Here is a 12304-nt window from a genome sequence, read left to right as displayed (position 1 = left end):
TATTTAGTTTGCAAACAAGTTTGAAAACATTCAAACTATGTTCTTGTTGTTAAACTTTTATACCACAAAATAAGATAGCTATATATATATGAATCGAATAAGGTTATGAACATAGATACTACCTCAAGTTCCTTGGACAAGGTTGCTGTAAAAGAGGAGTAAGAAGCTAGAATCAAAAGGGTGATGGAAGTGGATGAAAGATTGGAAGTAAGTTTGTGTTCTTGGAAGGATTTCTTGAAGTGTTTTTGTATGGTTTTCTTATGGTGTTTAAGTAAGGTTTTTGAAGCTAGATCTTCATGGAACTTTGCTGAATGTTTATGGAGTTTAATGTTCTTGAGAGTGTGGGTGTTTTTAGCTAGAGAATGGAAGTAAAAATGAAACAAAATGAGGATACATATATACTCCTAAAAAAATGTTTATGTAGTAGACATGGACAAATTTTTAGTTTGTATTTTTGTAATTAGTCTTACAATCATTCAAAAGTAATTACCTTATACATAAGGCATGAACAAGGGCTGGTTAGGTGGTGATTTGATGTGTATATACCAATAGTAAATACGTATAGAAGCTAGGTATGATACGAGTACAAATACTCTAGATATACGTATAGAAATTTTGTGAAAAATGGAATGAGGATTCAAATATAGCTATCTTTTGTGAATACACTTATATGATTTTATGTATTTAAGTCTTTAAAAGTGATTAAATACATTACTTATACGATATATGTATAAACATTATAAGTCTTAAGTATTTATGTCAAATAACGTTACGTATAGTTATCGTTTTGAAAACTTAAGTTAGTAGTTTCAAAATATACTTATAACTTATTGTTATTAATACAAAATGAGATATTAAAACATTCATTAATCATGTTAAATATGTATATATACATATATATACACAAACGTATAATTATCATATATTGTATAGTTCGTGATATCATCGGTCAAACTAGACGGTCAAACGTTGTGTAAAACTCTTTTCGAAAACATAAATCTCAACAATTTGGATTGCTTATCATGTTGGTAAGGTTTAATTTATGTAAATATTAATCTTATAAGTATAGAATGATCGAAAAAGTGCGGGTCAACTTTAGGGTTTTTGCTTATCGTGTCGGAACCATATAGAGATTAGAGTTTAAATTTGGTCGGAAATTTCCGGGTCGTTACATTTACAACCTCTACTGTTATGCCCAACTTCGTTACAGAAACTGCAAGTTCTGTGATTGACGGATTGTTGTTTGATAGCTTCTTCTCGAACATTTGTAATTCTTTTGCCACAACCTTTACTTCTCAAATTATTAGGGCAATAAACTGACACTTTATCAGGTTTTGGTATACCAACCAAACCTTCAATAAATTCGTCTTTACTCAATGTATGATCATTTCCCATTTCCTCTACAGCTTTATCCTTCAACCTTGTAATTGTATCTTTGAGCAACTTAATTTTTCAGGATCATCCTTACATAGCCCTATCGCATGATCAATCATTTTATAAATCTCCTTCATTTGAACACCAAACTCTCCGGAAGATCCAACTTGATTAGAATCAAAATATGTGTTTGGATCTTTTAAAGTAATAGCATCAATACACCATCTTTTCATAACATACTTGTTTGGGATTACTTTAACATTTGTCATCCTTAGCACATATAAAATATGTCGACAAAAGTAACCTATTCTTTCAAATAATCTACAATCACATGATACTTCTTTTGATTTTTCTGAATACTTTACCACACTAACTGCTGGAATGTATTCATCAAAAGCCCGAGGATTACCAGCTTTATCAAGATTATTTGCTAACCCATTATTTGTAACACTTCTATCCATTACAGTATACTCTGTAAAACCATTTTTATGATCAACTTGATGATTCATACAATATCTCGATGCAGCTTTGATTTGACCCTGTACTTCACCAAAAAATTTCCTAGTATACAATTGCACAGCATGTTGTTCGATCTCATAATCAGTAACAACTTTAGGGATAGTGTATCGTGAATCGTGACCGTTTTTAGACTGCACTTGTCGTTGAATCTGCATAGCAGTTTCGAAAAAACTGATAAACTCAACTAAGGTTGAACTATTGCTCATCAATTGTTGAAACATGTGGTTTTCACTCTCAGAACGGGAAGAAGTACGCATTAACCCTGACATATCCCAATATCTAAAATATGCTGGTATCCATTTTCTCCTAAGTTTAAACATTTCATTTAACCACTCGTTATCTTCTAATTTATAACGTGCCACAATTGAGAACCATCTTTTATCAAAATCATCAGGGTCTAACTTGTCAGTCCAGACAATTTGAGAAATAGAATCTTTAAAATCCACATTTGAAATAGCAGGACCAATCTGATGTATAAAAAAAAATTATCTAAACATTAATAAATTACACAAAAAAGGACTAAAAGTTCTCTTGCATCCAAAATTAAAAAAGATGGTAAAAAACTAATAATTATATATCAGCTGCATTAACTTGCATCTGATAAAAGAACAAAATTTTCAATTCGAACAATTTTTTAAATTCAAACAATTTCTTAAATTCGAACAACTTTTAAATTCTACATTATTTGTATACGAACATTTTTTTAACTTCTACAATAAACTGCTCTTCTGCATTATACATGTTAAAAGAATAATAATTCAATTCGAACAATTTTCAAATTCTAACAATTTTTTATATTCGAACACTTTTTTATATTCGAACAATTTTTTAAAATTCTTTACCTTCTACAATAAACAGTTCTACATTTTACATGTTAAAAGTATAATATTTCATATTCGAACAATTTTAAATGTAGAAAAAATAAGAATGCAGAACATAACAAATGTAGAAATACAATTTGTTCAAATTTATAATCATTCAACATTATACAAATGATAACACTAACCTATATCTATTTTGATAGATTTGACCGACTTATGACGGAATATTACTGAATTTTCGATTATTGACTAGCGTTGACCAAACTTTTGATGGATTTGACCTAACTTTTGACCATTGACCTGTTTATTAAAGAGACAGGAATTATACAAAAAAGAACAATATCCTACGTCTATTTTGAAAGATTTGACTAACTTATGACGGATTATTACTGAATTTTAAATTATTGACCGGCATTGACCGAACTTTTGATGGATTTAACCTTACTTTTGATCATTCACCTGTTTACTAAAGAGACAGGAAAGGGTCACAAACAGACATCGTTTACAAAACAGAATCAATACATAATGCAAAAAATATGAATTAACTAAAATTTGTAAATCATGCATTTAATGTGATGTTTATATGCATTAATTAGATAAATAAAAAAATGTTACCTTGTTTGTAATTTTCTCAGTTACATGCCACATACAAAGTCTGTGTCTTGCTTTCTTGAAAACAGCTTCAATAGCAACTATCATGGAGGGATCTTGATCAGTCAATACTATTTGCGGTTCTTCGGGGAATGCTTTCTTAAAAGCTTCACATAACCACTTATACGAATCCGCATCTTCTTTTGCTAATAACGCAGCACCAAAAGTAACACACATCTTAGGGTTATCAATACCAGTAAATGGTATGAACTTCATATCATATCTGCAACAAACCACAACAAAAAAAATAACAATTACATTTTTTTTAGTAATGTATATAATAAATGAAAAAATAAAAGAACAATATAATGATAAAAAAGTATAAAAACAGTACTTGTTTGTTCGATAGGTTGAATCAAATGAAACTACGTCTCCAAAAACTTTGTAATTTTCTTTTGAAGCTTGATCAGCCCAAAATGCTCCAGCTAACTCCCACTTATCATTATTGAACACCGTAAAATATTCAAATGAAAAGTTGTTTAAACTCTTTTTCTTATTTTCTAACAGTTGAACAAATATTTCACCATCTCCCTCCCCTATATACTTAATAACATCTCTTTTCTAATTCTTACAATCAACCTTCGAACATCTAACATCTTCATCACCACCTTTCACTTTACCCAAAATTCGATAACCTCTACAAGGACCAATCCCAGCTTGATTCAACTCGAATAAAAATGATTTTTGAGAATTATTTAATCGTCTTTGAGATTTTAAATGTTTTATGTGATGAGGATGAGCCAATATATAGTTATGAGCTTTCACAAACTTTTGAATGACAAATTTATTGTATTTATTCAACACAATACCAATAGAAGCAAGACATCCTGTCCTCTGTGATGGCCTATTTCTTTTCTTCTTCTTTTTGTTATTATCTACTCGAATAGGCAGCGTTTGTTTAACTCTATAACCAACATTATCATCAACAGACATTAATGTATTAACTTCCCCAAAACAATCCACATTCATATCAAATATATCATCAGTAGCTGAAACATCCTCAGGTTTATGCAAAATCTCTTGATTAGATCCTTGCTTGCTACATAGAAAATACTTATATCTGACTAGACTATTACCAAATTCATCAAACCCTCTCTTTGATGAAGACTTCCTTACCTCAAACCCACCATTAACTACATACTCCTTGTAGAAATTATATGCTAAATCTATAGAATCAAAAACCATTCCTATAGTTGGTAAAAGAGATTCGTCTACATTAGGTGTCCACGATTTTATACCATGTAAAGACCCGTCCTTATCCACCTGGACAAAGTCATCAACATTTGGTTCCAATGAGATGATCGACTCCAAGTAATGTCCTTAAAATGAGCAAATGCACAGCGAAAGACTTAATTCGTACTTGAGAATAAACATGCTTAAAAGTGTCAACCAAAAGGTTGGTGAGTTCATAGGTTTATCATAACAATCATTTCAATATATTAATAGACCACAAGATTTCATATATGTATAAACGTTTTTAATAATCATATTCTAAGTGGTTGAGCACTTGGTAACCATACTTAACATTTAATCAACGTCGTATATTCCCTTTATTATGAAATCTCACTACACCGTACCAAGTGTAGTCACCAAAACGAAGTATTGTGCAACCGTTGAATACTGGTCGTCCAGTCCGGTTGGGGTTGTCAGGCCCAATAGATCTATCAACAGGATTCGCGTTTACAATACCCATGTAAATAGTAGTTACCAAGCTACAGGGAAATATGCCAGTGGTACAACTCAACGTAGAATATATTTTTAAGTACGTGTGTCTATTTTGTAAATATTTATAAAAGTAGCGCATGTATTCTCAGCCCAAAAATATATATTGCAAAAGCAATTAAAAAGGGAGCAAATGAAACTCACCATACTGTATTTTGTAGTAAAAATACATATGACGACATTTAACAAGTGTAGGGTTGACCTCAGATTCACGAACCTATATCAATTATATATATTAACACATATACTAACAAGTAAACAAGTATATATATTAATATTAATTACTCCGTACTATACTTTTTATAATAATAATTTATATGTTATTTTAATTAATTGCAACTATTATTTTAATAACCTATATGTTTCATATATTCATTTTATATATAAAAATATGAATTTTGTTATATTATATGTATAACACATATACTAATAAGTAAACAAGTATATATATTAATATTAATTACTCCGTACTATACTTGTTATAATAATAATTTATATGTTATTTTAATTAATTGCAACTATTATTTTAATAACCTATATGTTTCATATATTCATTTTATATATAAAAATATGAATTTTGTTATATTATATGTATTAAATATATTTTTGTATATATATCTATATTGTTTGTTTGCTAAAATTATAATAATACTAAAATAATATTAGTAATGATAAAAATAATAATAATGATAATAGAGTTAAAAATGATACTTTTAATGTAGATGATAAAAATGATAACTTTAAATAAATGATACTTTATAATAAAAATGTTAATTTTCATAATAATGATTACTAATAATAATAATTATAAAAATAATGATTTTTACTAATAATAATAATAATACTAATTTTTATATTAATAACTATAATGATAATAATACTAATAATAATACTAATACTTTTGATAATAATAATAATAATAATCATAATTTTAATATTTAGTGTTAGTTTAGTAATAATAATAATAATAATAATAATAATAATAATAATAATAATAATAATAATAATAATAATAATAATAATAATAATAATAATAGTAGTAATAGTAGTAATAGTAGTAATAGTAGTAATAGTAGTAATAGTAATAGTAATAATAATAATAATAATAATAATAATAATAATAATAATAATAATAATAATAATAATAATAATAATAATAATAATAATAATAATAATAATAATAATAATAATAATAATAATAATAATAATAATAATAATAATAATAATAGGAAAGCTACCTTAGTGTTAACAAGCCTTAATAATGTTCTTGCCTGGGCTCGAACCCGAGACCTCTAGCTTAACCAACTCCCTTCCAAACCATTAGGCTATCCTTGTTTTTCTGATTTAAACCCTAATTAATTGTTTATAACCCGTTTTCTGTTTTCATCTTTTTATTCTTTCTTCTCTAAACTAAAACCCAGGACTGTTCATTGCCAAAATTTATCACGATCATTATTTACCATGATTATCATCAAGCTTTATCGTTATCATCATAATCTCTATTAGATCACGATCAACATACAACCTCGTTCATAATCATCTTCATATTATCGTCATTCATCATCATAATCTCGCCACTGTTTCATCTCCTTCATTTAAACACAGCAGCGAATAAGGTGGCGGTGTGGAGGTGACTGTGGTGGTGACGGGTTTCGAGGGTTCCGGCCAAAAAAAAAATAATAATAAAAATTCAAGCAGGTGGTTGTCGGCTATCATGGTGATTTCTAAACAGAACAGAAATAGAAAGACTAGCGTAGCAGTAATACTCAATAGTAGCCTGTGATTAAGCTTAAATAGGAAACAGAAACATAGGTGGTAATAGTTGCAGGTTAGCCGGGTTTCGAACGAGACATAAGAAAACCTAAGTGGGTGTCGTTTAGGTTTAGGAGAGAGAGGAGATGAGAGAGAAAGGAAAAGGATGCTGGTAGCTGGGTTCGATAAAAGAAGAGAAACAGAAATTATAATTGGTTCGATGGCCGTGGTGATGATGACCGTGGTTCGATGGCTGTAAGTGCTACTGGTTCATGTATGAAACAAGAAAAGATAAATGGCGATGGTGAGAATGGTAACCGGTGGTTAGGGTGGTGATTCTAGGTGGTGGCGGGAAGTTCACGGTGGTGGTGATTCACTTAGGGTGGTGGCGGATCACGATGGGTGGGTGAATAATAGTGAAGGTTGCAGAAGAAAGAAAAGGTTGTGTGTGAATATATCTATCTTACATTCATGTATATACGGACATATATATATATAAATAATATCCTCTGTAGAATCAAGGAAAAAGGAAACCAAGAAACAGTAAACTCAAATAGAAAAGCAGCCTAAAGTTTTAACTCTTTCTACCGACAGTTTATCCCCGAATTGCTATATCGTGTCCATTGCTAAACAGTTAATGTATAAAAGTGTCCCTAAAAATCTCAAAATTTCATATTAAACATATTTAATTATTTCACTCATTACCTGTTTGAAACCTGATCAAAAAGGTTCGATAATTGTTTATTTTCTGTTCCAATTTATATGTACGGAGTACTAATATTTAAACTTAAAAATGTAAAAATATTTTTATCAAATCTAAAATCTTCGTAATCGATTTACACTTCAACTTTTATTTTAATCTTTCATAAACTCATATAATATTTATATTGAAACTAACAAAACATCAACCGAGTGTTACCGACATTTGCCAATTAAGCTCGTAATCATTCATTTTCCATTTACTCTCTCTATATATATAATCAGTTTTAAATAACAAGTTTTATCACATAAATATATATTATATATTTTTAAACAAATATTATTTTATATATTTTCAAGTAGTATTTATATACACATTTATATACACATACATATATATGTATTTATTTACAAATAGTTGTTCGTGAATCGTCGAGAACAGTCGAAGGTCAATTGAATATAGGAAACAGTTCAAACTTTTTGAGACTCAACCTTACAGACTTTGCTTATTGTGTCAAGAATACTAAATCGCATCGAGAGTTTGGTTTAAAATTAATTCGAAATTTTCCGGGTCGTGACATACCAGAAGAAGAAATTTCCTCAGAACCAACACAGAAACTTTTGGGTACATAAACACATGTGAAAAAGTATAAAAAACATAAATATAAATATAATCCATCAAAAAAGATGCACAAAGGTGCATCGAAAAAAATATATGTAGAACAGAGATTTTATACCTCTAAAAAGTACAAAACACACATGTAGAACACAGATTTTATACCACAAAATTGTAAAAGCATAACAATGACTTACAACAGATATATGTAAATCTATATGCCTAAATGGCTTAGAACATACACATGTACATCACAGATGTAGAACACATATGTACATGTACATCAGAGATGTAGAAACACAGATGTATTAAATGTAGAAAACACTAAATGCATCATGTAGAACACACATGTGCAAAAAAAACAGTAAATGAAGATGCATACATCACTAGAATGCATAGATGCATCATCTTGCATCTAGTTATGAAAAAAGAAATTGCTTCTAACAGTAGGAATTTCTCAAATAAATAAAGAATGATTTTTAATTAAAACATGTAAACGTACATTCTCCGTCAGTATCATGATGTTCGAAGATCTCGATATGATCAAATTCATCACTGACGTCAGAAAAATGAGATTGTTCATCATCATCGCCGTCGTTAACAACAAAATCATCTTTGACATGAAATTGATCATTACAATGAATCAAGTCATCAACTTGAACATTTTTATCACCGATCGACATTGTTTCCTATCAAAATTTTTTTTTAAATTCAGAACAGAGAACTTGAATAATGTAATCAAATGACCTAAAAAAGATAAAGAATGTAAAAACGAAAATCAATTTGAACGATAGAACCCTAATATTGAATCGTAAAAGAATGAACTCGTAGAATTGGGGGAAAACATAGAACCCTAATTTTTGTATTAAACGATTTAAACATCAAAGTATATATAGGTTAGACACATGTAAAATGATGAAATTACCCTTTACCAGTAAAATTAGGGGAAAACCAAAATTGTTCGAATCAACCATTTTTTGTTCGCCCGTGATGTTTTTTTGTTCGGCCGCGTGAGTTCTCAGGGTTCTCAAATACAAAAAGTTCTCATTTGATCTCTCTAATATATATATATATATATATATATATATATATATATATATATATATATATATATATATATATATATATATATATAGTCATTATTTATAAATAGGAGTTATCTGATATCAGATCTTGCGTTCGAGAGGCTTAATTACCCGAGGTTTTACCTTTTATAGGTGAGAGAAGATAATTAATCTGCTCGTTCATAGGAGATTTCATCACTTACCTAAAAGAAAAGATAAATAAGAGTCACCCTTTTTTTGAAAGCTGCTGTATTATTGATCATTGCACGCCAAAAACGTGCATATTGTCCTCATACATTGGATTACAAAATCTACACCATTTACATTAAGACTCGAATTACATTTACAATAAGACTCCAATTACATTACCAATCTCTATGTTAGAGAAATCTATGTTAGAGAAAGCATGAATTGTAGTTTTGTGTTTAAAAATGGAATATTCCATGTAGTTTTGGAGAGAAGAAACTTTCAAAAAATGTCATTTACTTGAAGGATTGAAAATGTTAATTTGAGGGGTGTAATTGTAATTGTTCTATTTAATATAAAAAGTATTAAATAAAACCCACCAACATTATTGACGGGATTTATCTTTTTCTTCGTCGCGAGTTAGGTTTCACCGCTATCATCGTTTAACTCGACATAATTTTCCGAATTAAATGGAACAAATTGTATTCGAAACGGAGTTTTCACGAGCGACTAATGAAGCTTTGTTTCTAAACTAAAAATATGAAGTAATTCAAATTTACAGCTTATATCCCTAGATTATTTATAAAAGTACAAATATAATTATCATAACATAAAATATACATGACTTTCCACCGAAGTATCATATCTTGCTGAAATAACTAATAAAAAGGTTTAAACATTTTGGTGAATTTTTTGAGCAATCAACGTTAACAAAGCAATGCGCACAACTATTGGAGATTAGACATTTTGTAATTATTCATGATTAAAACAACCTATAACTACTCATGCATTATGAATTATTTGCAACTCTATGCGAACACATGATATATTAACTACCTACGACAACTAACGACCGTCAACAATAACTGTAAAACACGCAGCGAAGCGCGTCGGACCTACTTCTTGTTATCAATATAACTGCAAGGTTCGCTAGGCGCTAGGATCCTTCTTCCAGTTTTCAAATTCACCATGTATTGTCTTTGAACCTGCAGGATAGCCATAGGTGCGAAAGTATTGAGGTGCATCTAATCATGAAAATATAGTATGAGTGAAGATAAGAAGAAAAAAAAAAGCAAATACGAAATTAAGTAATCAATCAAAAAACAAAAAATTAAACTATGTACACATACGTCCTGATGAATTCATATTTGATTTTTATAAATATTAATTATAATTACTCTTAATTTATGTTTATAACACGCGAGCGGAAAGGGTCGCGCGTTGCTTGGGAGGATTGTTACAAAGAACCGTACGTTGTTAAATGAATTGGTTGTACTCTCTGTCTCTATATCTTAAATTTTTTTATACTAAATTATAATTGCAATACGCAAATGGGACATTAATAATAACAATTTATTAAAAGCAATATATACAAAATGTCTATGGTAAATGATTTCGTTTTAAATGACGTCGGCGTTTGATACAAATAATAATATCGTTTAACAAATTTATTATTATAATACGCAAATAGAACACTGATAAATACATTTTATTATAATCATTTTAAATAACGTAAAAAATATATATAAAATGAACAGGGTAAATAGTTTCGTTATAAATCGTGTCGACGTTTGTTAAAAATAATAATAAGAATAGTAATAATAATATAGTATAGATAAATATATATTAGAAAATAAAAAAAAAATGAAAAATGACAATGTTACACCTAGTCACTATTCATCCTCTAATTTTTATTTTTTTTGACAAAGTATATATATATATATATATATATATATATATATATATATATATATATATATATATATATATATATATATATATATTAATATTGGAACGAGGTTCCGGTGATACAACATTGAACATACCATAACGATCTCTAGTGAGTGTACATGGTCACATATGACCAAAACTTAGTGACACAATCAATGTTCGTTTTAAGTAATATGAACGACACATTAACACTATAGGAATTACAAATGAAATGTCAAACAAACAAAACCCACCAAAACTAAGCCTAGTGTTGTAAATCTCGTTATTTCTCCTCGAGAACTCGCCGAGATCTTGTTTTCGTAGGCAGCCAAGACGAGATGTCCATCTTCCGAGATTTCTCGGTCAACGGTGTCAAGCTTGGTCAAAGCCACGATTTCTCGGATTTTATCGATCATTTCTAGGATTTTCTCGTAAAATCTCTTAATTTCTTGTGTTTTTATGATCATTTCTCGGACTTTCTAGTAACATCTCGTAAAAATGCATATAAATATACATATATGTATATAATTATATTAAAAAAGGAGTAAATTACCAAAATAGTCCTTGTATTTGTTCATTTTATCCCAAATAGTTCCTCCCAATTATTTTCTGCAAAATCAGTCCTTATTTGCATTTTGGAGTCCCAAACAAGTCCCTGTGTTTGTTCATTTTATCTCAAATAGTCCCTGGTAACATGAACAACAGATAGCAGCACAGTGCGCTTGAGAGACGGTTTTCGAAAGGCTATAACTTCTAAACCGTATATTCATTTTTTATGAATAAGCTGTTGATAGAAAGGTGAGATAGTCAACTTTTCATTGGTCAGGTCATAATAGGTTAAATCAGATTTTACGGGACCCGAAACGTACCCTAAAGTTGCTGAAAAAAGAAAAAAAATTAAATTTTGGTTTTTTTCAGCAACTCTAGGGTACGTTTCGGGTCCCATAAAATCCGATTTAACCTATTATGACCTGAACAGCAAAAAGTTGACTATCTCACCTTTCTATCAGCTTATTCATCAAAAATGGAGTTACGGTTAAGAAGTTATAGCCTTTCGAAAACCGCCTCTCAAGCGCACTGTGCGCTGAAGGAAAACAGCATATGGCAGCAACGGTGTGCTTGAGAGGCGGTTTTCAAAAGGCTATAACTTCTTAAACGTAAATCCATTTTTGATGAATAAGCTGTCGATA

The 12304-nt window shown here is 29.4% G+C and overlaps 1 protein-coding gene across 1 annotated transcript; it reads right to left on the bottom strand.

Moving 5' to 3' along the window:
• Positions 1 to 1415: 1415 nt before the first annotated feature.
• Positions 1416 to 8837, bottom strand: LOC139886239 (protein FAR1-RELATED SEQUENCE 5-like). The gene is made up of 5 exons (XM_071869987.1): positions 8657 to 8837; positions 3945 to 4531; positions 3700 to 3800; positions 3330 to 3588; positions 1416 to 2360 (listed from the first exon to the last, which is right to left on the bottom strand). The coding sequence occupies exons 1-5, from the start codon at positions 8835 to 8837 to the stop codon at positions 1416 to 1418; spliced, it is 2073 nt and encodes a 690-aa protein (XP_071726088.1).
• Positions 8838 to 12304: the final 3467 nt, after the last annotated feature.

The sequence above is a fragment of the Rutidosis leptorrhynchoides genome, chromosome 1, assembly GCF_046630445.1.
Source record: "Rutidosis leptorrhynchoides isolate AG116_Rl617_1_P2 chromosome 1, CSIRO_AGI_Rlap_v1, whole genome shotgun sequence".
Classification (NCBI taxonomy): domain Eukaryota; kingdom Viridiplantae; phylum Streptophyta; class Magnoliopsida; order Asterales; family Asteraceae; genus Rutidosis; species Rutidosis leptorrhynchoides.
Note: the sequence above shows the minus strand (reverse complement) of the source record. Positions and strands in the feature narration are given on the sequence as shown.